Source organism: Protopterus annectens, chromosome 4.part0 (genome assembly GCF_019279795.1).
Source record: "Protopterus annectens isolate FY-2018-M chromosome 4.part0, PAN1.0, whole genome shotgun sequence".
NCBI classification, from domain to species: domain Eukaryota; kingdom Metazoa; phylum Chordata; order Ceratodontiformes; family Protopteridae; genus Protopterus; species Protopterus annectens.
The window spans coordinates 1,106,570,046-1,106,597,509 of NC_056733.1; the positions used below are offsets into that span (position 1 = coordinate 1,106,570,046).

General features: G+C 42.5%; 1 protein-coding gene across 1 annotated transcript in view; it reads right to left on the minus strand.

Moving 5' to 3' along the window:
• The window catches only part of HDAC3 (histone deacetylase 3), a 1,027,013-nt gene that overhangs the window by 873,615 nt on the left and 125,934 nt on the right, over positions 1-27,464 (minus strand). The window contains exon 2 of the mRNA XM_044069080.1: positions 976-1,058. Within this exon, the coding sequence (XP_043925015.1) occupies positions 976-1,058 (83 nt within the window). The remainder of the gene's footprint in view (positions 1-975; positions 1,059-27,464) is intronic.

Genomic DNA, 27,464 nt, shown 5'->3' on the forward strand with positions numbered 1-27,464 from the left:
AAAATGCCAAAAACTGCATAGTCATCCCCTTTGGAAACAACAAAGTACCCTCAAACTACCTCATAGGTGGTAGCCCCCTAAATACGGAAGACGTAATAAGGGATCTGGGGACCCAAGTAGATAGTAACCTCTCCTTTGATAATCACATTGCCATAGTGGTTACAAAATCCTTCTTTGTGGCCCACCTAATCACAAAAGGATTTGCATCCAGATCAGAGAGGTCATTGTGCCCCTCTACGCATCACTCATCAGACCCATCGTAGAGTACAACACCCCATTTAGGATGCATCTTACAAGACACCTGCAACAGCTGGAAAGACCACAGAAGTACCTCACCAAGAGGATCACTGACCTCAAACAGATGCCCTATGCAGCTCGACTGAAGAAACTCCAGTTGTACTCTATTGCATACTGCCTACTCAGAGGCAATCTCTGCCTGACATACAAGGCCATATCCAACCCAGAATTGATGGACATGCTCCACCTAAAGAAAACCATATCCCCTAGAGCCATATGCTCTAGGGATCTAAACCTCACCACAGCAATAAATAGGATGTGCTGGAGGGATAGATTCCTGTCCCAGAGACTTCCCATGCTCTGGAACAAGATTCCAATCTACATCAGGCAGAGCTGCTTGCTAACCCTCTTCAAGGAAAAACCTTGACAAGTGGATGAGCAACAGAAAGTTTACCACGCGGATCACTTCAATGGCTCTGCTGGACAGAGGCACAGGGAACCAATCTAAGGGGGAGGCGAAAGCCAACACATTCCGGCTAGGCTTATAAATGCCTTCGGGCAGATAGCCTAGTACCTACCTGTGAAAAAACCTGAACTTAAGTTGCCAGTAAACTGACATCACAAAAACAACAAAATCAGCATGCACTTTTCTTAAACCTCAAGCAAGCAAGATGCAGCAATTAAACACATCCAAATTGTCCACTTTTTCTGTGTCAGGACTGTAGTAGCAGTACATACCATCATCTTCTTGTAAAGTCCATAGTGTAAAACCAAGCTGTGGGTAAGTGCGAGTCGATGAGGCTTCATTGGATGGCCACTTCCTACAAAGTACACAAGAATAAGTATTTAGGAGACAAACCAATTTTATTTGTTGTACAGAATCATGAGAAAAGATCACGATTACAAGTAGAAATTGGTTCCCCCAATTCAATTTTCCAAACCGTACTTCTCCGCACTGCACTCCGTACATCAAAGCCTGTGAAATCGCTGTAGGATGCATTTTAGAAAAAAAGCTTGGCACTGAAGCAACATGAATTTCATTCCCAAAATTACCATGGGCAAGAATCAACACTCCACAACTTTGCAGGACACTTCAATGCCAGCTTTTACCCTCCTGTACAGTCACCTGTGTTAAAGCAGCACAACTTTTAAAGTAGCTATACACTGTTGTGTGGAACAAGGTACTATTTACAATTCCTACTTATTAGCTGGGCTATTGTAAACATCTGCGAATTATGCAGTTTTTTTTTTTTTTTTTTTAAATGCAGCCATATCACTAGCATAGCAAAGCAGAATTCTATCCCAAGCTGCACTGTTAAAGCAATAGTTTGTTAGCATAATGGACGGTTTTGATGAAGTAACAAGCATCAATGAATTATTCACAACACAGAAATCTGAAATTAAAGTACAGAAAGTCTCAGCGAAAAGGATATTAAACTAAATCATTTAAGCAGTGCTGGATGAAACTGCAGTGAGTGTCATGCATCACAGGAAAGGAAGAAAAGTACGGAAACATGAGTGTGGAGGAAGAAGCTGTTACAGATACTTTAAGAGGGGTGCAGACACAACCAAAAGATTACAATGGTAAAAAAAGATGCAACCTAACATTGGACAAGGAGTGTCATGTTGGAAGGGATTAAACAGATTTTAAACATGCCACCATGACTGGCAAGATTCATAAGGAGCCAGAAACCTGGAATGTGTGGAACAGAACAGAAGAAATCAGACTGATCAATATACTACAAAAGAAGGGCTCACTTTGTCACACTTCGATAAAAGTAAAGAGGGAACAGCAGACTGGCTTTGTGAAGACTTAAGTGGGAGCACAGAGAAGTGGTTCAGCTACCACTGACCGACTGGGGGAATTCTAGTTTAACTTGTAACACTATGAAAACAAACTTATTTCATTGTAGTTGTGGCAAAGAGGAAAGTGCAGTAGTCTAAGCAAACATACTAAAGCAGCATATGCTCAAATGATCACTGCTGCAGTATTACAGGATATAAAAAAAAACAGACCGCTTATGTAGCTTCAGGGGAGCTTCCACTTGTCCAAACCATTAAGTCAGCTTGAGCAGAGTTGGCAAAACCAGGTTTGGGTGCAAAGCCCATCATAGCTATCATTTTAACAAAGGAAGGCTAAGCCCCGGCAGGAGATTTGTGTATGTACTTCTACAAAGGTCTGTGAAAAGTATTCTTGAAGCAGCAACTTAAAGGAGAAACGCACCCAGAGACTCAAAAACCATGTTTATTACATCATGGTTTGGAATTTCATACATTTCAATACCACTCTGGGACTATTTACAGCAGGAGTGTCCAACCAGCGGGCCGCATGCGGCCCTCAGAGCTCTTCCATGCGGCCCGCGACCCTTAAATTTAATTTAACTTTTTTTCCGTGTGTTTACACGTTCGCGTACTTTTGCTGTTCTGCGCATGCGCCAACTTTCGGTTTTTCACGTTTTTTCATACCAGCGTCGCTCCGCTGGTATGCGCATGCGCGAAAACACAGTTCGGTCGTTTTTTATAGTTCTGGTAAAGCTGAAGGAAGGAGCGAGATCGTGGAGAGAGGATTTATTTTATTTCGGAGTACACACTGACTACAGTTACACTACAACATAGCAAAAGGTAAGGTAAGTAATTTTGTGAGTTTAAAGTGGACAGATTTTTTTTTTTTAACTACTAGTTAACTGTAGGATTCCACTGTGCCATCCAAGCTTAAAATGTATGGTTAAGGAGGAGAAATGATGGGAGAGGATACTAGAGTAACAGTGATGATCTACTCATATTGGAATCAAAAACTTATCATTCATTCTGCAAATCAGTGTGTGTAATTCTGAGGTATATACACCTGTCCCTTTATTGGCAGCAGTTCAGTATGTTAATTTTTAGAATGGATAATGCTGGTGTTCTGGTGTAGATCTGCATGTCCGTTTTTGTGATTTGTATCCAACTGTAAAACTACTTTTAATTAAGATCACCTCCTCAAGATCTGGTCCCCACGATGACTGCTAGATTTGAAGTCTGCTGCATTATTTTGTTTAGGGGAGATCTTAATGGAATTTGTGCATATTTTTAATTGTTTATTTTTAGATGCTAATTTAGATAAATGCTGTGTGAAGTATTTTGAGCTGAGGGAAGAAGTATTTTTTTAAGTTGAGACATTTTTATTGTGTGCAGTGCTGGGCAGTAATGTGCAGAATTTGGAAGACTGGCAGCAAATTTAGCATCTATTTAGACTTGCTTAGGTAATGAGTGAATTGCAGTAAACTTCTGTAGTTTTCTGTATGTAGCCCAATTTTTAGTAATGCCTGAATTAGTTCAGGGCCACAGTTTTAGCTGTGTACTGGAAGAGATGCTTGCCAGTTATGGCTTACTTTCTTCTAACACTGTGGTTCTCCTTGGTTGGATGGTCAAGTTGGACTGTGTTATAAACTGTTGGCTAAGTATTTTATGCACGTGTTTTGATAAAATATTTTATCCACAACAAAATGGGCAATTGAAAGCCTGGAATATGAGAGGGAATGGGGGAGTAAGTCGCATATTGAGTAACCATGGGCAGAGTACATTCCCAAAGCAAATGCTGTCAAGCAGTTTTTTATTTGCATAAATACAGTAGCGGCATATACCTTATATTAGTTTATTATCGGTCTTGGACTGCTTTGTGTAGGTATAATTGAGCTAACCTTTCACTTGACCTGTAATATTCCATTGAACCACTTCAGCTAGAATAGAGCAAACTTTTTAACAACTGCATCCTTTCAGCCACAAAAGGCAGGTCTTTCACCTTCTATGACCTATGTTCATGTTGTGTTTTGTGACTTTTAAAATGCCCTACAGTAGTGCTGCTTGAGAAAGCAGAATTAAGTTGGGCACTGAAATTCCACAGCTTGTGGTTAATGTAGTTCCTTCCATCCACACTGAATAGACCTCCTGCCCCTCATTCTGCCATAATTTTGGGATGTGGAGAAGATGGGTCCATTCATCCTATCTGGGCATCTGCAGCAGTGATTTTGTTCTGTAAATGTCTGATTTTAATTTTATTCTGGTGTATATAAAGGACATTTTGTGATGTGTGCCAAGGAGTACCCTTAGCTGAACAGAAGAGGTAGAATGTGAGGTTGCCTTAGCAAGTAGATCAAGACTAACCCATCCCTTGTATGTCCTCCCCACTTTGTCCACCTTACTCCATAAAGAGGCTGTTGACCTTATTATCCTCTCAGTTTCCTGTAGATTTTGGAGATTGGGCCTATGTGTCCTCTCAAGTTCCTGTGTGTTGCAGAAAGTGGGAGAAATGACAGTTGCAGGGTTATATAGGATCTTATTGCTCGAGCAGACAGTTTGTATGTAATGAGCCAATACTACAACATGAAGAAAAACTATTTTAATTTGATGCATTGTAAGTGTACACCAGTCAGTAAAATAAAGATAGCACCACTGCGAGGGGCAGAACAAACCTGATGTCAGTATCATGCAATTTTCTATGTAACTGTTACATCTTGGATTATGTTGATACACTAGTAAGCCATTTTATCAGACCAACACTGCAAAAGAATCAGAGATCTTTTCTATTTAGCCAAATGCAATAAGCTTACTTTTTACTATGTATATGACAAAAGCATAAGGATGGAACAGCAGCTGAAAGGAGGGTGGAGCTGCATGAATTTTCTCTTTTCTAAACAAACTGCATTAATTTATTTATTCATTTATGCACAGTTTTCATTACCATCTGAAAAGCAACCAAGGTTGATAGCAGGACTTACTGCAAACGGTCCCCCATATCATGCTACATATCACACACCACACACTCACATATATACATATCACCCTTATAGCATTATCTTTGGGGTGAGTTTAAGCATTCATTCATTTAATTTGTTAGCCAGGATAATTCAACTATGTGCCTAGAAATGGTGTGTTTTGCATTGTTGCCTCCATGACTCAAATTTTAATTCCAGAATTTCAGGCTATTAGTTAAGTTACATATTTCAATCCGCACTCCTCAGTACTTCAAAAATGAAGACTAAATTAGTTTTTGCATCTGAGCAAAGTTTTGCATGAAGGTATTTGAGAATATACATCCGATGACTCATAATTCACAATATAATAAAGCTCAAGCATAACTAGTTTTTGATATTATGTATCCTTAGCAATGGTCAAGGTTTTTGTCCTGTATTATGATTCTGGTTGATGGTGTTTTGGAATGCTACTAGGGCAGATTCAGTGCAATGGGTTGGTGTAAAGCTGTGTTGTATTAAGAATAACATTCTTTTCTGTTAAAAAGTGATGATCTGTTTACATATGCATCTTTCTGCAACCTTTGCAAGTAATGATAATGTAGCAATGGGGAAATATGATAATTTGAGTCATGTTCCTTCTTGTGAATGGGGATAACACGAATGTTTATATATCGTTTATGGATGTATGAGTCAGTTATAAAGTGATTCATAAGAATCTCATAAGATTTGCTATATAAACAGCTTTTTATTAGAGAACTCGTACTAAGAAATTATCTGGAGCTAGTGAGCTTAATTTTAATGTTGGAATAGTTTCTTAACTGTTGATGAAGATACTGGCTGAAATGACAAAAGTTCTGCATTTTTTTTGTTTGTAAGAGGACTTCAGAAAATGCATCCTAACTCAAATCCTGTTATTGCAACTTTCTAAGTTTATAAGAGCAGTTTTTAAAATTTGTCCTTTTGGGGCTTTTTCCACTTAGGCTTTACCAGATTTCTTGCCCTATCAGGTTTTGTGGTATGGGGTGGATGTTTGGGGGGGGGGGGTAGTGGTCATGATAGCTGGACACAGCAACTGTATGTACAGTACAATAAACATGCTTCAGCTTTCTAGTCTCTGGGGAAAAAAAAGATCGTTTATTCTGTAAAATTATGCACAGACCACAGGTTGAAGACCTTCTTAGTTTTAGTATGTGTACCTTATCCAACTACATGTCATGTAGTTACTGGTGAATTACAAGTAATTTCAGACGTACAGGAGTATTTTACTTTCCGAAAGTAAGTGAATCCAGACAGTGACCGCTTTGCATTTTTAAAGACTAAAAAAAACACCTTCTCCTAATTATGCTGCTTTGCCTCCAAACATGAAAAAAGTTAACTAGGCTGATTTATTTTAAAGTTATAGAAAAGAACATATAGCCAGGTACATCACAAATAGAGACAGCAATATTATACCTCTACTCTACTACACAAAAGAACAATCCTGACTTGACAGCCTGAACCTCCTGATATGGACACTTAAGTATAACAAGAACTAGGACCAATAAGTTTGAATTCTGCAAAGGTCTGTGCCTGGCTGCACCCTTGTGAACTGGTTTCACGAATAAACATTGCCACTACTATTTTATTATAAAGTCACTTATTTGTTTAAATGTGAGAAATGCAGATTGGAGAGGCAACTGCAAAACAGCATGTGTGAGTTTACCTTGTGAAACTGGAGTGTGTTTTGGCATACTACCATGTTCTTTGCGTCTCCACAGTAAGTGGGTGAACCAAAGTTAAACGTGTTGTACCCTCTGCTAGTGACAGTGAAACAAATGTAAAAATAAAAATTGTTCATTTTTTAAGAAGTAAAAGTGTCATCATTCCTGATATTGCCAGTGCCATATTTCAGGGACAGATTGCAAAGCTAGAAACAGAAGAATACATGAGCGCTTAGGACAACATATGGCCATTAAGGACATGATGGAAGACATGGAAACCAGCAAAATCACAGGTATGATCTCATACAAATTGAAAGGTTTGTACCCGTTAATTTTTTTTACAAATAAACTACTAAGATGTTAGATTTAACTGTTTTTTAAATAATTAGAGTGAGATATTGAATTTTAGGGCATTATTATGCATTTATTAATTTATTTATTGTTCAAATTCACCTACAATACAGCCACATTAGACCGCATAAACTGAGGGCTCTTTTTTTTTTTTTTTTTTGGCTCTTCAGTTAATGTGAGACTTTTTTTGGTCCTCACTTGCCGTTTGCCCCCAGATCATTTCTGCTGACTCAATGCTGTAAAAAGTTACAGCACACAGACTTCTTTCTTCCTAAAGCTCCTGTTACTGCACTGATTTTACACGCTTACACTGCTGCTTTTGTCAGTTAGTTTTAAGTAACATTTCATGCCGTTCAATAACTACTTACAACATAAACAGTGCAAATGCCACAGAACAGACTTTCAAAAGTGCTTTTTACTGCTGCTTCTTTTTAGAATGGCTAAACTGCATTTTGAGAGGCCTGAACTGTACTACTTTGACTCATGTCCTATCCCCCCTCACACCTAAACTTCCCTAGCTGTCAAAGTGTTAAGGGTAGTTTGAGCTGTTACCTCCTGTGAATGACCGCACACAGCAAGGGACTTGACTCGTACAGTTTCCTTGTTCTAGTCTCAACTTTCTATATGGGTAGGGGGAAGGACCAGGGAACTGCGACTTCACAGCATGGGTGGCTTTTTGGGACAGTAATGGTGTCAGTTTGGGGAGACTACTGGCCAGAAAACTACCTGTATTCAGTGGCCTTGATGAAATCATGGAATTGGAGACTGCAGCAAGGGTGGGATAAAAGTTTTTTGAAAGTAAAACCACCACAGTACAGTAAGGTACTGTTCTAGTGGAGAGAATCAATTTAAAATATTTTAAATCCTGCGTTGCTGTTTATTCATATCAGGGACAATAAATAGGGAGAAAAAGGACAGAGAATTTGATAACAGAATCCCATTTGTGTCCTTCGAGAGTCCAACCCTTTCCCAAAAGTCAGAGATGAAGACAAGGCCCTGGCAGCGTGAGCCCTTGATCCTACCTTAACAGTTCTGTAGTGGTGGGGAAAAAAAGGATACAGCCTGAGACGACCATTAGGAAACAGTCTGCTTTAACACAGACTGTACTTTCTACTTATACAAGAAATTAAATCAGAAGATGTAAAAGATTTTGTTCCGTCAAGATAGTGCCAGAGTTATCTGTGGAAACTCAAGGTATGAAGCATCTTTTCCCACATTTTTGCATTCTGGAAAAATACAGGGAAGATGGATGGATTGGCTCAAGGTAAACTCAAATACCACTTTAAGCATAAAATAATCAGTTCTGAAAGAAACGCTCTCTCAGTGGAAGATGAGGCGGATCCCACCATAAGAGCTTGCAACTCAGATACTCTTCTTGCAGAGGTCACAGCAAATCAGTAAAACTTGTTTTCCACATCAAGAACCTCAAGGTCATTGGAACGGCTTCAAATGGAGTAAGTGTTAGCTTCTCTAATACAATTAAGACACTAAGGAGAAACCATCATTTTTCTGGAAAGCTTATGGAAGACCACTTTTAAAAAGATTTTCACATGAGACTGCACTGAAAGAGGGATCTATACTCAGATAAATCAACCCTGACTGAGAAGCAAGGCAGGCCACAGAATAGTAATTCACAGAAACAATAAAACCAGTGAAATACTAGCTCTGAATGGTGCCGATTACTTTGTCAGAACCAGATATAAAACAATTTAACATTTCCTAATAAAAGATTTTCTAGTAGCAGACTCTTACCCCCCTTAATACCTGCTGCATGTCTCAAAAACCAGGTGTCTAAAAGGTATTAAGACCATCATCCAGGCAATCTACTCTAGATCCTTATGGTCAGGATGTATCAAACACCCCTGATTTTGTGCAAGTAAATCCAGTCAGTGAGGAAATGTGTGGCAACTGCCCCTGGCGAATTCCAAAAGGGGCAATCACTTGTCTTGCATGGCGACCCTTACGTAAGCATCAAAATCTACTCTCCCACTATCAGATGTGCCAAGGTTAACACATTAGGACTCCTTTATCTGCACTCAGAGCCTGCTACCAAAGGTACAAACTCTTCCCATATAACAAAAAGAAAAGCCAAAATGTCAGATCGGCTAACAATAAAAGGATCTCTCTAAAGACTTACCAACACATTGAGAGGAAGATGAATGCAGACAACCATGTGGAAGCTTTTAATATAGGTTCATAGGTTGGCACTAGGCTATCGGCCCTAGGGCCTATACAAGCCTAGCCATAACAATTCCCTGGATATTTCTTCCCACAATATTTACTTCCCTGGACCCCGGTCTAGCAGGGTGACAGACGTGATTCCCTGGGTGACTTTCCTATCTCCCATCCAATCATCAAGGTTCCTTTTGAAGAGGGCCAAGGAGGCGATCTACTTGACATGTATGGGCAGTCTATTGCAGAGTATGGGGAGAGTCTCTGGATCAGGAACCTATCCCTCCAGCATGTTTTATTCATTGTGATGGCAAGGTTTAGATCCCTGGAGTGTGTGGCTCTGAGGGACTGGGATTTCTTTACGTGGAGCATGTCCAACAGCTCAGGGTTTGACATGGCCTTGTATGTTAAAGCAGAGATCGCCTGAGAGTAGACGATACGCCGTAGAGTATAGCTGGAGGTTTTTTTTAGACAGACAGCATAAGGCATCTGTTTTAGGCCTGTGATTCTTTTAGTGAGGTATTTCTGCGGCCTTTCCAGCTGTTGCAGATGTCTTGTGAGGTACATAAACAGGGCGTTGTACTCTATAATGGGTCTAATGAGGGATGAAAAGCCCTTAGTGATGAGGTGTGCCACATAGGATTTCCCGATTGTTGTGGCGATGTGGCTATCGAAGGTGAGACCACTGTCCATCTGTGTCCCTAAGTCTCTCCTCACACTTTCGATGTTTAGTGTACTGCCACCTATGTGGTAATTCATGGGTACATGTTTTTTCCTAAAGGGGATAACTATACATGGTCCATTGCTCTGGCACCAAGCATCTGTTTCTGTGAGGCCCTTCTGTAGAATATCCACATAATTTGGGGATTCAATAATGGCTCCCAGTTTGCAGTCATCTGTGAACTTTGTTAGCCAGAGTCCCTTAGTGTTGGCCTGTACTTCAGAGAAGTAGATGCCAATCAAGAGCGGTCCCAAGACTGAACCCTGAGGTACTCCACTTGTCTGGAGCTGGATTTGAAGTCTGCTACTTTTACAGTCTGGGTTCTGTCAGTAAGCCAGTTGGCAACCCATCAAGTGACACAGGGATTTATGCCCAGCTTAGTAAGTTTTGATTCCAGAGTGGGGGGTGGTGTCGAAGGCCTTGGCAAGATCCAGATATTCTGTGTGGACCGCCTTACCCTCATCCACAGCTCTGGACACCGATTCGAAGAAGTCAATCAGGTTCAGGAGACAAGATCAGCCCTTCACGAACCCAAACTGGGTGGGATCCAGTGTTTGAAGGTTGCAAATGTCTTTCTGTTTACAAGTTCCATGATAATGCGTTCCATGCCCTTGCAGATCAGGCTCGTTAGACTGATGGGATGGTAGTTCCCGGGATCCAAGGTGGATCCCCCCCCTTGTGGAGTGGGTTAACTGTAGCTGTGTGCCACTCAGTGGGTATGAAGCCTGAGGTGAGGCTATGATTAAATATGACAGGTGAGGTGCTAGTTCATTTTGTAGTTCATGTAGTACACAGGCCGGTATGTCGTCTGGTCCCATGGATGCTGTATTCTTAGCTTTGGAAAGTGCGGTTTCTGTGTGGCCATGATTATCGGAATTTGGCAATCTTTTGGTATTGTGATGGGCCCTTTAGGGGGGTGAGAGGGGATGAAATTGGCACTAAATCAATCTGCCAGGACATTGACCATATCCTTGGGATCAGTACATTTAATGTCATTCTGTTGTAGATCTGAGCATTGCCATTTAGATTCTTGACATAACTATAGAATCCCTTGTGGTTGTCTTTGGAATCTTTGGCAATTTTATTTTCATGACTAGCTTTGGAGGATTTTATGAGGGATCTCAGCTTCTTACGGAGGCTGGTAAGGGAATTTTTTTGCATCCTGGGATTTTCCTCTTTTTTGCAACAGTTTCTTCCTTCTGTTGTACAGTTTGTTTACGGCAAGAGACCACTAGATTGGCTTCCTTTTTTTGGAGGACAGTGTCTTGGTTCTTTGGGATGGCACAATTCATGCACTAGTGGATGTGCTCGTACAGTGCCTTAGTGTAGGATTCAGTGGTCGAAGAGTGTCTTGGTTCTATCTGGGATGGCACAATTCATGCACTAGTGGATGTGCTCGTGCAGTGCCTTAGTGTATGATTCAGTGGTTGAACTTTCAGCTCCCGTCTGCATGGGTGTCATGAAGTTGGTCACTTCTGACTTGAGTAGCATGAAGCTGGCTTTGAAGAAGTTTTTTTTTTTTTTACGGAGGTTTCCTTACTGGGGGTGGGGGGGGATGTGGATGTAGTGTGACAAAACCAAGAATTGCTGCATACTGAAAGAAATCAAAGAAGTCAACAAAACAAGATTGTGTGTTGGATCATAATGCACATGCATAACAGTCACTGAAGAAAATTTCAGGTCAGGAAGCACACAATCACCAATACCCTTGAAGGACTGAATGAGGTAACCACTCTAAATGTGCTACAACAGCTGGTCATATGTAATGGATTGGCACTAAAGCACATCAAAATCAAAAGGTCACAGAAAAATCCGGAAACTACAACCTGAAGGTAAAAAAACTTTTCCGCTCAATCCAGGTCTTCCTGACAACTTAGTTTCAAAGAATATTAGCAGACCTTTGGATTCAGGGTAAACTTAAACGAGGCAGAAGAGGGTTTTATACAAAAGTGCATTTCACTCTAAAAAGATATAAAACTACGCCTTGTTTACCTGGCCACTGAAAAGTCTTGACGCTTTCAGGCATATAAAACAGGATCAGGGCCAGGCACTATAAACCCTCTGATTTTAATGCAACAACTTCCTGCGATTCTGCACTGCTGGGTGAAGCAGAAGTAACAAGTCAAGTTTGAGAAGAGCAGCAGCCTTTGCCATCCCAGACACAATCAGTGCATCTTTCCCAGTTTTTAAACGTCAGCAGGTGTAACCACCACCAGCCTTTGCCATCCCAGACGCAATCAGTGCATCTTTCCCAGTTTTTAAACGTCAGCAGGTGTAACAACCACCACCAACCGCTCAAAATAGAGGATAGAAGCAAGAAGACATGCCAATAATCTATACGTAAACTGTAACAGGCAGACATAGTAACAGGGCAAACACACAGATCACCTTTAAGAAAATTCAATCAATGCAGAAGCAATCTGCTGCTGTGCCAGCAAATATATTATTCGATTAAACTATTAAATAACTATACTTGATGGGAGGGTTTCAGTGAGTGGTAAGGTTTCTTTACACTTCTTTGCTGGGGTAGTGTACTGATCTCAAAAAACACTTGCAGTCACAGCCTACGTAACTTTTACAATAATGATATATATTAAAGGGGTCTTCCCCAGGATCATAGGAGGTTAACTAGGCTAATGGCCCTGCGGTGCTTACAAGCCTAGCCAAGAGTTTATCCCCAAAAAGAAACCTCATTCAGCACCTGTCGCCGCTGTCAATGAGGGACACATGTGGAACCCCTGGGACAAAATGTGCATTTTCCAAGCCACTCATCAAGGTTGCACTTGAAGAGGGTCAAGTGAGGTACTCTGACGTGTATGGAAAGTATATTCCAGACAGTGGGCAGCCTCTGGGAGACTAACCTGTCTCGCCATCAAGTTTTGTTGATGTCACATATTACATTCAGGCCTTTTGAGTGGGTAATGCACGAGTTAGACTTACGGATATGGAGCATCTCATGTAGGGGGGGCAGGGTCCAAGATTGCCCTGTAGGCGAGACACAGACCACCTCTGAGTGAGCTGTATGATACAGAGTAGAGTGACAGCAATTTGAGCCCATTTGCATAGGGCAGGTATTGGAGGTCATGGATTCTCTTTGTGAGGTATTTCTGTGGCCTTCCCAGTTGGTGCAGATGTTTGGAGAGGTGCATACCAATCGGAGTTGTACTCAATTATTGGTCTAATGAGAGAGAAGTATAAAGGAGTAATAACCTTTTTTTCTGGATGCAACCCCTTTACATACGAGATGAATTGAGTAAAAGGCTTGTGTGACCACTGCCGCTATATGATGGTCAAATGCGAGATCAATCCAAGTACCCGGGTTTCTCACCACAGGTTGTGCACTTCGGGGGTTTCTGTTGATGTGGCAATCAGTAGGGGCCACATTTTTTTTACTTTTAGCTTGAGGCAGTGACTTTGCTACCAGTCATTAGTTGCTGTGAGACTCTCCTGTAGTATGTTATCATTTGGGAAGTCAATGGGCTCCCAAATTATAGTCTTCCGCAAACTTGGTCAGCCACAGGCCTTTTGTCTTTGGCATCTACCTCTCAGAGGTTCAGGCAAACAGTATGCCAAGACAGCTGAGCATTGAGTAACAGCCTAATTTCAGCTCTCCCAATATGAAAACAAGCTCAGAAGTTAGAGCCAGTGAACACTTTTTGGGCAAATTTCAGCAACGGTCTTGCAAGTACACTGCCTGGATGCCAGCAAAAGAAAAAAATTCAATGAACCTGAAAGAAAATCAACCAAAAAAGGCGAGGGAGGAAAAAATAAATAAAACGCTGACTGGGAAGAATTCTGCAGCTGTTCAGTAAAAAGCAGTGCAAGCCACGACTTCAGTAACCTACATGAAAAAAGTCAAATGCACTCAGAACTGATTAAAACAAAATACTGATGGAGTATATCAACTTAAACAAAAGGCTGGAAAAAATGGAAGAAGCTTTAAACAGAGGTTTAAATGACGTGACCAGAGGTCGAAATGAAAAGGCTGGCTGAATGTGAGACTACTCAAGAAGAGATGTTTCAAAAATAAGACAGAGGACAGTGTACGCAGGGAAAGCCAGAGATTTTCTGTTGTACCACAAAAGCTGTAATGAACATACTGTATATTAACTTTATGAAAGCACAAATAAGCAACTGGACTGGTATTCCACAAGACCTGTTAAACTAGAAGGCCATATTATGTGTACGCTCCAAACCTGGCTATAAGAAAGCAATCTTAACCTTTAACAGTAAGGATGCAATCCTACCAGCAAAAGGAGTCTGTTGTTCTTCCACAGTTGTCACAATCAAGTACTAAAAGTGGGAAACTGTAGAGTGCTGTATAAAGTGATTACTCACTGTACACCAAGCAGAAGAGGAGTGGAGTGAATTTACACCACAGAATCAGGGAATGTCTAGAAGTGGGCAGGAGATTCAAACTGTTGTATCCATCTATCTCCAGAATATTCTTTCCTGGAAGGACACAATTATTTTTTGTTGCAGAACATGCTAAGGAGGAAATACAAAAGTTCGTCCAACAAAGAGTGAGCTGTGAAACAGAAGGGAATTCTGTTTCTTGTTCTTCTGGTGTTAAAGACCACAGTGAAACCTTTTCCAGTGTTTCAACAGAAAATGCTTGAGAAAAAAAAAAAAGAAAAAAAAAAAAGCTGACTAGAAGAACCAAGAGTATGTTGGAAAAGTAGAGACTGGATTTGGGAGATGGAGATAAACGTGAATAAAACTAGCAACTTGGAAATTGACAAATGTGAGATTATAAAGCGTTAATTGTATTTGTTTAACATCACAGACGAAAACCTAGAAATAACGGCCTTAAGTTGTAAGTAGACTAAAACATATGGCCTATTTCATCATACGCCATTGTTTCCCCTTCTCTTTTTCCTTGTTTAGTTTTAAGAAATGTAGGCAATGCAAAAGAGAGATTAGGATGCCAGAAACAAAAAGCGCTTTCTCTCATTCCTGCATAGGGCAATGACCGGATTGCGGCCCTTGGCCTTATCAAGTTTTAAGGAGAAAGCAAATAAAAACATTGAATATAATAAAGCTCTCCTTTAGCAAATACATTTTTGTAGAAGCAACTTGGTACCTGGTTCTCAAGTCCCCATAGAGAGAATTGATAAACAGCAATAAAAACAGAGTACTAGTTTCCTTTAATGGCTTTCTTTCAATGTCTAGGACATAATGTTTTCTGAAAGCATTCAAGTGTTCTCATTCTGGGAGAGCAATAAAGATTAGACAAAACCACACAGCACTTAGGAGCACAGGCTGCACAATGCATGGATAACCTTCCTTTTCAGTTAACTCAAGTCAGTGTGTGGCTGTCAGTTTGGGACAATTCTTCCTAGAAGGAAGAGAAAACTTCAATAATTTGAAGATGTACAGTGTTGCATGTGTCAATATTAACAGTTTATGGGGTGCATTATTTTTTTTGTAGGCTTTCAATATAAACAAAGCTTTTTAACAAATGACCGACTCAAATGGCCATGTCAAGAAAAGTACAGTTTTGTACCTACCATAAATGTAGATGTCCGAGAGGAATGCATCTGCAGTCCTTACAAAAGGGTTGTCCTGTCGTCAGGCAGCCCTTCGGTCGGCCGGATTCCAAAGTCTGGGTCTGGCTTCGGCTGGTGTCGCACTTCACCCGACGTCATTGCGGCAGTTTTTCGGGTATAAAGGCATCAGCCGACGCCATTTTCCTCAGTGTTTCTTGCCCCAGATGCCAGGTGCCCTCTTGGTAGGCTAAATTTGGATAAATGCCAAAGTTTCCAAATAGTAGAGAGCAAACACACAAAATAAACATGTATGTACATATATACAAACAAATACACCATAATAGATCCCCCCCAAGCTAGCTGAAGATTGGTAAACACCCTAGGAGTACCTCAGAGGGGAAGGAGGGTGGGTAATCCTGACTGCAGATGCATTCCTCTCGGACATCTACATTTATGGTAGGTACAAAACTGTACTATGTCCTTCAAGGATGCATCTGCAGTCCTTACAAATGGGTAGAATACCATAGCTAAACTAGGGGAGGAGGAAATGAGAATAGATTATGGTGTAGTCAGGATCCCTTGCAAAACAGCAGTGGCAAAGCCAGCACGGGATCTAGAGTATAGAGGTAAGTTATAATGCTTGGCAAATGTATGCACGGAGGTCCAAGTAGCAGCCTCTATAATGTCCTTGGTAGCCACTCCTCGTAAGAAAGCTGTGGTAGTGGCTGTGGCCCTTGTGGAGTGAGGCCTGATGTTCTCTGGAGTTTTCTTTCCATGGTAGGAGTAACAAAGTCTAATGCAATTTCCTATCCATTTGGGAGATTGTCTGTTTAGAAATTGGTTTTCCTTCCTTTCCTGTTGCATAAGCTACCAGAGGCTGGTCAGTTTTTCTATTGTTTTTTGTCCTGTCCAGGTAGTAGCGTAATTGCCTGTGTACATCCAAGGTATGTAAGATCTTTTCTCCCCTGTTCTGTGGATTGGGGAAGAATGTAGGAAGGTGGATAGCCTGATTTAAAGAGACTCTGGATACCACCTTAGGCATAAATGTAGGATTTGTTCTCATGGACACTATCTTGATGGAAGATCAGGAAGGGTTGCACTGCCATTAATGCTTGGAGTTCAGAGACCCTTCTTGCTGAAGTTATTGCCAGCAGGAAGGCAGTTTTCCAGGATAAGTATTGCAAGTCTGCTGTAGCTGCTGGCTCGAAAGGAGGTAGAGTCAGTTTTTCTAGCACCAAGTTAGAGTCCCATGCTGGCAATGGAGGTTTCCTGGGAGGTTTTACATTTTTAATTCCCCTCAGAAACTGAGCAGAGGATGCGAGAAGATAGGAGGATCCAAGCTGTATTGTGCTGAAATAGCTGATGCATGTATCTTTATGGAGGAATAGGACAGGCCTGTGTGGTAGAGCTCGGCCAAGTACTCCAGGATGTTGGCTATGTTCACCAGTGTCACATCTTGGCCCTTTGCAGCACTCCAGATGAGATCTTTTCCATTTTGCTGCATAATTCTTTCGTGTTGAAGGTCTACGAGCCTCCAGGATTATGTCCTTAACCCTTTGGGATAAATTTGGGTTAATTTCTGTCATGTAATGTTCCAGGCAGTTAGCTGCAGCGTTTTTAGGTTTGGATGCAGAATGTTGTAGTTGTTCTGTGTCAGCAGTAATGGGATCAGGGGCAGTTTCCATATTTGTTCCCGGGACATGCTCCTCAGCAGTGGGTACCAATGTTGTCTTGGCCAGTCTGGGGCTATCAGAATGATCCTCGGACGTTCCTCTTTGATCTTGAGAAGCACCTTGTGCATCAAAGGAAGTGGTGGGAATGCGTATGCTGTCAGGCTTTTCCAACTGAAGGATAGGGAGTCCACCTTCCAAGCAAGTGGGTGGTAAGTCCTTGTGCAGAATTTCTTCAACTGGTGATTGTATGGGGATGCAAACAAGTCTATTTGTGGTAATCCCCATTCTCTTGTGATGGCTTTGCAGATGTCCGGGTGCAGCATCCATTCGTGGGCATCTGTTGTAGTTCTGCTCAGTATGTCTGCTAGAATGTTTTCCTTCCCTGGTACATAAATTGCCTGCAACTGAAGGTTGTAGCTCAGAGCCACATCCCATAGGTCTAGTGCCAGCCGGCATAGGGGGTATGAGTGTGTGCCTCCCTGTTTGTTGATGTACCACATAACTGTGGTGTTGTCTGTCCTTATCAACAGCTGGCCTTCGTGGAGAAGAGGTCTGAATGCCTGGATTGCCAATTTTACTGCCATCATTTCTTTTAGATTTATGTGCAGATGTAGTTGGTCTGGAGTCCATAGGCCTTGAATGCACTTGTCCATCATGTGTGCCCCCCAACCGAGGTCTGAGGCATCTGTCGTGATAGTTTGTCTTGGTTGACTTTTGCAGAAGGGCAGTCCTGTGTTTGCTTGACAGGCCTGAGCCCACCATAAGAACTCTTGCTTCAGGCATGGGATCATTGGAATTTTGGTTTCCAGGCTGTGCTTGTGCTGAGACCACAAATTCTTTAGGTACCACTGTAGCTTTCTCATATGAAGCCTGGCATGAGGGACCAGAATTATGCAGAATGCCATGAAGCCTAGAGCTTGTAACACTTTTCTTGCAGTTAGATGGCTCTGCTTTGTTAATGCCAAGAAATAGAGAGGAAGTTGCTCTTTCTTTTATGCAGTTAGAAATGCCATTTGTTTTGGTGTGTCCAGTTCTGCACCCAGAAAGGTTATTATTTGGGATGGGATCAGCCTTGACTTTTTTGTATTGACTGTGTATCCCAGGGCTTGTAGCAGGTAGATGACTCTTTGTAAGTCTTCTGTTAATTTGCTTTTGTTGTCCGCTTGTATCAGGCAGTCGTCCAGGTAGGGATAGATTTGAATTCCCTGAAGTCTGCAATGAGCGATTACTGATGCCAGGCATTTCGTGAACACTCTGGGCGCAGTAGATAAGCCAAAGGGCAATGCTGAGAATTGATAATGCTCTGATCCTGCAAGAAATCTGAGGTATCTTCTGCAAATTGGTCTTATGGGGACGTGCAGGTATGCCTCCTTGAGATCTAGAGTTACCAGCCAAGACTCCTTGCCCAGCATGGGAAGAAGCTGCTGTAGGGTCAGCATTTTGAATTTTGGAACAATGAGGAATGTGTTTAGAGCGGACAGATCTAGAATAGGCCTCCATTTGTTTTCTTTTCTTGGTACCAGGAAGAGCCTGGAGTAAAATCCCTTCCCTTGCTCCATCAATGGTACCTTTTCCACAGCACGCATTCTTAGTAATTGAGATATTTGTTTTAGAGCTTCTGCCCTTTGAGAAGGTGGTAGGTTTGGCATTCCTTTCTTTCCTGGTAATGTATGGAAATGGAACCTGTAACCTTTGTCTATAGTCTGCAAAATCCATTTTTCTCTTGTAATGCAGTGCCAATTTCTTGAAAATAATGTTAGCTTTCCGCCTAAGGGTGCTTCTAGTTGTTCCCTGGAAGGCGGTGTCACCGCCAAGTCACTGTGATTGAGCTGTTGTAGTGGTGGTGGCTGTATCCGTGCCTCGTTGGTTGTTACCCTGCCACTGGCGACCCCTGTAGGCACCCCTGGATTGGTTTCTGCCTCTAGAGCGCCTATTCCTGCCTCTTTGTGCCTTAGAGGAGTCTGGAAAGGACCAATTCTTGGAGGGCCAATTCCTGCTGAACCTTGGAGGTTGAACTTGTAAGAAATCTTTTACTGTTTGCACAGATTTTGCTTTCTCTTCCATCTTTTTCAGAACCTGCTGTGCGGGGGCACCAAATAAATTGACCTTGTCCATAGGTGCATCCAAAAGCTTAGATTTGACATGGTCTGGTAATGCCTGCTCTTTCAACCATGCATGCCTCCTGATAACTGTGCCAGTCATGGCTGATCTAAAGGAAGCCTCCAGTGCATCATAGCCACATTTTAAAGAATGGTTACTAACCTGCTGTACGTTATGTAACATTTCTTGAACATACTTTTTATCTAAAGATTCTTCAGAGGACAGTTTTTTAGTCAACTGGTCAAGCATAAACTCTTGATATTGAATCATATGAAATTGGCAGTTCAAAGCTCTAGCTGACAAAGTAGCAGAGGTGTAAACTTTTTACCCCATCTCTAAGGACCTGGATTCCCTTTCAGAGGGGAGGGTTTTTAGAAGTAGTAGCTGCTACAGCTTTAGGGCCCTGGGAGACAGTCTCTGGATCTGCAAAAGGGGCCTTATATAAGTGGTGATGAGTGTCCGGGACCCTGTAGTACCTATCAGGTTTAGCAGGAGCCGGAGGTAAAGTATCAGGAGTAGTACAAGCATCATTAAATGCATCATCAACAACAGATAGAACTGGAGGAATAGCTAAAGGCCTATGCTGTGGTAAGTGTAGAAAGGTCCTAAGCCTTTTTCTAGAGTCTGAGAAATCTTGGCCCTGCAACTGAAATTGTTCCCTCATAGCGTGCAAGGTTTCCCCAAAGGAAAATTCCTCAGGAGGAGAGGCTGAAGGGATGGACTCCTCAGCATCAGAGTCTTCGTAAGGAGAATAAGAAGCCTCAGGAGGGTCTGTATGATCTGAATCATCAGAAGAATCATCTGTGGCTACTGGTTCAGGGGGCTCTGCTCTAGGCCTCTTTTCTGGAGGAGGGAGAGAGGCCCTGTCTGGATGAGGCTGGGATCCACGAATTAAAGTGATGAGATCCTGTGCCAAAGAAAGCATATGGGAACTGGTGCTGGGCCTGTAAGGGGGGGCTTGGCAGGCACAGGTTTGGAAGTTTTGGCTGCTTTAGCCCTGGCAAAGGCCTTAATAGACATAGCTGGAGGAGACCTAGCAGCTCCACGTGCAGGGGTAGAAATATCAAGTGGAATGGTGTCTGATAAATCCTGTGAAATCGCAACAGAAGGCTGGATTTCAGAAGCCGTTTCTACCAGTACAGAAGAGGCCTCGGTAGAAGGCAAGTTTTCTGCTGAAGAAAGAACCGCTTGCTCGGTTTCGGCTGAAACAGAGACACTCGTGGATTGCTTAACCGCGGTTTCAGCCGAAACCGCGGACCGCGAGTGTCGGTCCTTTTCTTTGCGTTTCTTGGTTATTTGCGTAGTCGGAGGATCCGACGGCATAATGTAGGCAAAATCGGAGCCGAAAATCTGTTCAGCAAAGTCCGAGCGACGTCTAAGCGTCCGTCGGTTAAAAGAAGCACAGGCTAGACAAGCTGCTACGTCGTGGTCTGGGCCTAAGCAATGTATGCAATAGGAGTGTAAATCTTTATGAGGTATTTGTTTCCCACAAGATAAACAATTATTAACTTTCTCTGACATCGGCTGAGGCAAGAAAGAGTCCCCAACGGGGTACTTAGCTTTATAGAAGTCTTCGAAGTAGTATTCGGAAGTAGTAATCTCTGGATCTGACCGACCGGCACTTGCGAACAGCTTCTGCTTCGGGCGCCACGCGGCAAGAAAGACTGGGGAAAATGGCGTCGGCTGATGCCTTTATACCCGAAAAACTGCCACAATGACGTCGGGTGAAGTGCGACACCAGCCGAAGCCAGACCCAGACTTTGGAATCCGGCCGACCGAAGGGCTGCCTGACGACAGGACAACCCTTTTGTAAGGACTGCAGATGCATCCTTGAAGGACATCTGTATAAAGGTCAACCTGCCAAACAGTGTGTGCATGTAACAAAAGCTGAACTAGATCCTTAAAGCAGTTAAAAATAAATGGTGAGAATACTAACTTTTAGCATAATGTTCCTTTCAGTACCATCTTTAAATGTTAATGGTCTCAGACAAAAAGAATAGTGAACTAAATTAAAAAATGTAGACTGCAAATAGCTATGCCACAGGAGATGCACTATGAAGTAACTAAACGTGAATTTGATAAAGTTTTTCAGGAAGGTTATTCAGCAGAATATCTGGAACAAGGAAAAGTGTAGTAAATATATTAATTGCAAGAGGCGTTCCAGTAGTGATACAGGAAAAGATAATAATGGTAGATTTGTAGTACTAAGGGCTACTGGCAAGGGAGGAGTGATGACTAAACTGGCATTAATTATATTCCACCTAAAACTGCTATAATGGAGCTTAAGAAAATTGTGGGAGAAATAATCCGCTTTCAGCAAGGAATCTTACTCATAGGCAGAGACTGTGGTTTGCAAGAGTGAAGATGTGTCTGGGGTGCCCACAAGGGAAAATATAATAAAAGGAGGGTAGATTTTTGAAGACATTTATGAAACTATTTGGCATGGAAGATGTGAATTCAGTACTAGGAGTCTGAAGTGACTTTACACATTATTCCCAAAGATACAAAAAATGGGCTAGGCTAGACAATTTATATTTCACAGGAACATGTGCATTTAATTGAAGGTTTCAATACACACCCAATAACTATTTCAGATCATGCACCAATAACTAAAATAAAAACAGGGTAATGAAAGGAGAGACACTGGCGCTTTCCCACCTATCTGTTGAAGAGATGAAATTAAGGAACGGGTGGTGAAAATTATTCAGGAATTAAAGATAGAAATTATTTCTGAAAATATAGCTAGGGAGTGGGATAATATTAAAGTGGAGTTTAAAAATAGGGTGGAAATGAAAGGGAGATATGGTTAAGAAGTGATGAGACTTAGAGGGACAAACAAATCTTAAGTATTGAAGAATAGGGGGAATCTCATAGCACAAGAGGAGGAGCAACTACAGAATGCTAAACAAAGGAATTACCTCAATAATGCAAGAGTTTAGAAAGACTGCTGTTAAACAACTTTTCTTGATAACTCTAGAGCACAAAAACTTTTAGCACAATGACTCAGGCAACAGAAAGTAGAAAGGGCTGTCACCAAGCTTATGGAGCCCATAACAGGCAAGATACAGTACAATTGTGCGCAACTTACCATAAATGTAGATGTTAGAGTGTATTCACTGTTGCAGTCATCACATTTGGGTTATCTGCTTGCAGTAGCCCTCAAGTCGGCCTGATTAGCGAAGTCTCGGGTCCTGCATCAGTTGCTGTCTCTTCTTCCATGACATCAGGTAGTCGGGGGTATAAAGCATGCAGCCAACGCTCCAGATATCAGGTGCCCTACATATATGTGCATGCAAGGTTATACCTCCAACAAAAAAATAAATGCACCAAAAAGCTTTTAAGCATAGTAAAGGAGAATAGAGGCATAGCCAAAAGAAGTCAGGGGGCTGGAGGGAGGGTAACCAGGACTGCAACAGTGAATACTCGAACATCTACATTTACGGTAAGTGCACACAACTGTACTATGTTCTTCATGTTTCACTGTTGCAGTCATCACACTTGAGTAGATTCCCAAAGCGAAGGATGGGAGGGGTAATTTAGATAGCATTAGGACCAGCTACAAGGCCCTGCAAGACTGCAGTGGCAAAGCCAGCTCTGGATTTAGAGAAAAATGGCAAATGGTAATGCTTGGTTAAAGTATGCACAGAACTCCAGGTAGCAGCTTCTAGGATGTCCCTGGTAGGGACACCTCTGAGAAAGGCTGTAGAGGTAGATGCAGCCCTGGTTGAGTGAGGTCTTATCCCCTGTGGGATAGGCTTTCCTGGTGCTTATAGCAGAAATGAATGCAGTGGCCTATCCATTTAGAAATTGTTTGCTTTGAAATGGCCTTCCCCTCTGCTCCTGCAGCAAATGCCACTGGCAGTTCAAATTTCCTTTGAGGTTTAGCCCTGTCCACGTAATATCTGAGTTGTCTGTGCACATCTAAGGAGTGCAGTATCCGTTCCCCTTTGTTCTGTGGATTAGAAAAGAAGGTTGGCAAATGAATGGATTGATTAAGAGCCACACTGGATACTACGTTGGGCATGAAGGAGGGACACCCTATTCACATGAAAGATAATGAAAGGCTCCATTGCCATACGGGCCTGAAATTCAGATACCCTTCTTGCTTAAGTGATTGCTAAAAAGAAGGCTGTTCTCCAAGAAAGGAATTTTAACTCTGCACTTGCAGCTGGCTCAAAAGGAGGTAGAGTGAGTTTTTCCAATACATAGTTAAGGTCCCAGGCTGGAGTTTGGGCTCTCCTGGGTGGTCTTAAGTTTTTGGCACCTCTGAGGAACTGCTTGAGCAGTGGATGAGAGAAGGGTGGTTCTGTGTTGTAATGAGGTGAAATGGCTGAGACATGAATTTTTATGGAGGAAAAAGTAAGGCCCTTGTGAAGCATCTCAGTTAAGTATTGAAGAATCTGAGGTAAATTGGGTGCAGTTGTGCCAATCCCTTGAGTTTGGTTCCAGACACAAGAATCTTTTTCATTTTTCAGCATAAGATTTTCTAGTACTAGGTCTCCTAGCCTCCAAAATGACATACAACACCTGTTTACTGAGGTATGGTAACGGAGAGATTAGGTAATTAGCCAGGCTGCCAGGTTCAGGGTTTGAAGCTGAGGATGCAGAATCTGGCCCTCCGGCTGTGACAGAAGGGTAGGGGTCTAAGGCAGGTACCATGGAGTCAGCAGTGACACACTGCGCAAGAGGGGGTACCAATGTTGGCGTGGCCAGTCTGGTGCAATCAATATCGTCCTCGGTTTGTCCTGTTTGATCTTTAGTAGTACTTTGGGGAGGAAAGGCATAAACAGATAGATTTTTCCAGCTGAAGTACAGGGCCATCCACTTTCCAAGCTTATTTCAGGGGAGTCCTTGTGCAGAATTTGTCCAATTGGTAGTTCTGGGGGGAGGCAAACAGATCTATATCTGGGGCACCCCCCATTTATCAACATGTTGAAAATCTTTGGTTCCAGTTTCCACTCGTGTGGGTCCATGAGATTTCTGCATAGTTCGTCTGCCAGAGTATTTAGTTTTCCTGGCAGGAATTGAGCCTGTAGATGCACTTGGTAGCTCAAGGCTGTGTTCCACAGAGCCATGGCTAGTCTGCAGAGGGGGTATGAATGGGTACCGCTCTGCTTGTTTATGTTCCACATAACAGTGGTGCTGTCCAGCTTTACCATTAATTGCCCTGGAAGAATGTAGTCCTTGAAGGCTGTCAGAGCATTCTGTACAGCTAACATTTCTTTTTGATTGATATGCAGGTGCATTTGACTTGGGTTCCATTTGCCCTGAATGCACTTCCCTGCCAGGTGAGCCCCCCATGCATAGTCTGCGTCTGTTGTTAGGGTAGGGGTGGCAGGGGGTAGAGTGAATGGTAGTCCCTTGTTTTGGTGGCAGGCCTCTGCCACCAAAGGAACTCTAAATGTAGGCAAGGTATGATAGGAATCATTGCTTCTAGATCCTGAGAATTTTGACACCATAGGCTTTTTAGATACCACTGCGGTTTCCTCATATGCAGTCTTGCATATGAAATTAGGAGAATGCAGGAGGCCATGAACCCCAAGGCTTGCAGTATTTGCCTTGCAGATAGCAGGGTTTTTGTGGCCATTAGTTTGAAGTAAGTTGTCAAATGAATTTCTCTCTGGCATGAGGAAAGCCATCTGGGAGGTTGTGCTCAAGCTTGCTCCTAGGAATATAATTTGACAGGGTACAAGATGTGACTTCTTTTCGTTTATGGTGTACCCCAGATAAGTTAGCACCTTTTGTACAAATGCCAGATGATTCAAAAGTATGTCCTGGCTTTCTGCCTGAATTAGACAATCGTCCAGGTATGGGTATATTTCAATATTTCTTTGCCTGCAAAATGCAATGACTGGACCTAGGCACTTTGTGAATACCCTGGGCGCAGTAGAGAAGCCAAAGGGCAGTGCAGAGAAAGTACAGTTGTGTATACCTACCATAAATGTAGATGTTAGAGTGTCTTCACTGTTGCAGTCATAACTGTAGGGTACTCCTGCCGGCAGGCAGCCCGAGGTCGGCCAGAATATCTGTGTCCAGCGTCGGCTGTATCAGCACGAACCCTGACGTCAGAACGCATGGGTATAAAGCTGACAGCCAACGCCATCTTCTCCAGCCTTTCTTGCCCCTGATGTCAGAAGCCCCCATAAAACCAAAAGGTGTCCAAAAGGAAACACAAATACACCAGAAAGGTAGTGGAAAAGAAACCAGAGGGGTCTGGAGGGAGGGGAAACACCGACTGCAACAATGAAGACACTCGAACATCTACATTTATGGTAGGTATACACAACTGTACTATGTTCTTCACGTTTCACTGTTGCAGTCATAACTGTAGGGTAGAATCCCAAAGCTGAGAACATGGGAGGAGGTTATGAAGAAGGGGCAGCTAGAAGACCCTGCAAAACAGCAGAGGCAAAGCCTGCCCTAGACTTAGAGTACAAAGGGAGGTTATAGTGCTTGGAAAAAGTATGTACAGAGCTCCAAGTGGCAGCCTCCATAATGTCCTTGGTAGGAACTCCTCTGAGAAAGGCTGCTGAAGTGGCAGCTGCTCTAGTAGAATGAGTCCTGACAGTACCTGGAATCTGTTTCCCATAAAGAGAGTAACAATATCTTATTCCATGAGCAATCCATTTGGAAATAGTTTGCTTAGAAATGGCTTTACCTAGAGAACTGGAAGCAAATGAGACAAGCAATTGATCTGATTTCCTGAAATCTTTAGTTTTGTCCAGGTAAAAACGTAGTTGCCTGTGCATGTCCAATGAATGCAAAATCCTTTCCCCCTTATTTTGGGTTTTGGGAAAAAGGTAGGAAGGTGAATAGTCTGATTTAGAGCCACTCTAGAAACTACCTTAGGCATAAAAGAAGGATTGGTCCTCAAGGAAACTCTGTCCTGATGGAAGATGAGGCAAGGTTCCACGGCCATGAGGGCTTGCAACTCAGACACCCTTCTGGCAGAAGTCAAGGCCAACAAGATAGCTGTCTTCCAGGATAAAAACTTAATATCCGCAGAGGCAGCAGGCTCAAAAGGAGGCAAAGTAAGCTTTTCCAAGACATAGTTGAGATCCCAAGGAGGGACAGGAGGAGATCTAGGAGGTCTTAAATTCTTAGCTCCTCTCAGAAATTGTCTAACAAGCTGGTGTGAAAAAAATGGGAGGATCACAATTGAAATGAGCCGAAATAGCAGAAGCATGAATTTTAATGAAAGAAAAGGAAAGACCTTTAATCAATAGGTCTGAGAGATAAAGTAAAATAGAGGGAATATCAGGTAAAAAGGATCCGAACCACGATCCTGCATCCAAATACAAAATCTTTTCCATTTCGAAGCATAAGAGTTCCTTGTACTAGGATGCCTAGCTTCCAAAAGAACATCCAAAACTTGTTTAGGAAGGGAAGAAGGAATCAATTGCCTTTGATGAGCCAAGCTGCCAGGCAGAGAGTCTTTATTTGGGAGTGAAATACCTGACCCTGATGCTGGGACAGTAGAGAATGGGTCAGAGGAAGATTCCAAGGGGGTTCCAAACAAAGGTGCAGAAGAGTTGGATACCAAAACTGACTAGGCCAATTTGGAGCTATCAAAATAATCAGTCTGGGTTTGTCCAGCTTTATCTTTAGCAATACCTGAGGCAGAAGAGGAAGAGGAGGGAAGGCATATCCCGAAAGATTCCTCCAGCTGAAGGACAGGGCATCCACTTTCCAAGCTGTCTTGTGGAAGGACCTGGTGCAAAAGAGAGGCAACTGATGGTTGAGATGGGATGCAAACAGATCTGAGGACAGCCCCAAACTGCAGTTATCTTGCTGAATAAGATGGGATCCAACATCCATTCGTGAGGATCCAAAATGTTTCTGCTTAAGCTGTCTGCTAAGAGATTCTGATTTCCTGGAATGAACTGTGCCTGAAGATCCAGATTCAAATTTAGGGCTGTGTCCCATAAAGTCATGGCAAGTCTGCACAGGGGGTAAGAGTGAGAGCCCCCTTGCTTGTTTATGTACCACATGACTGTGGTATTGTCTGTTCGAATTAGCAGAGGTCCTGGCTTCAAAAAAGAGTCTGGAAGGCTAGAAGAGCATGTTGGACTGCCAACATTTCTTTCAAGTTGATGTGCCATAGAAGGTGTTTGTCCAAGAGCCCTGTTGGCATTCGTTTAGAAAATGAGCTCCCCAAGCATAATCCGAGGTGTCCGTGGTTATGATCTGAGTAGGTTGAGGAAGACGAAAGGGTTTCCCTTAGTTCAAAACACACGCCCTGGACCACCAAAGGAATTCCTTCTGGAGGCAGGGAATCAGTGGAATCA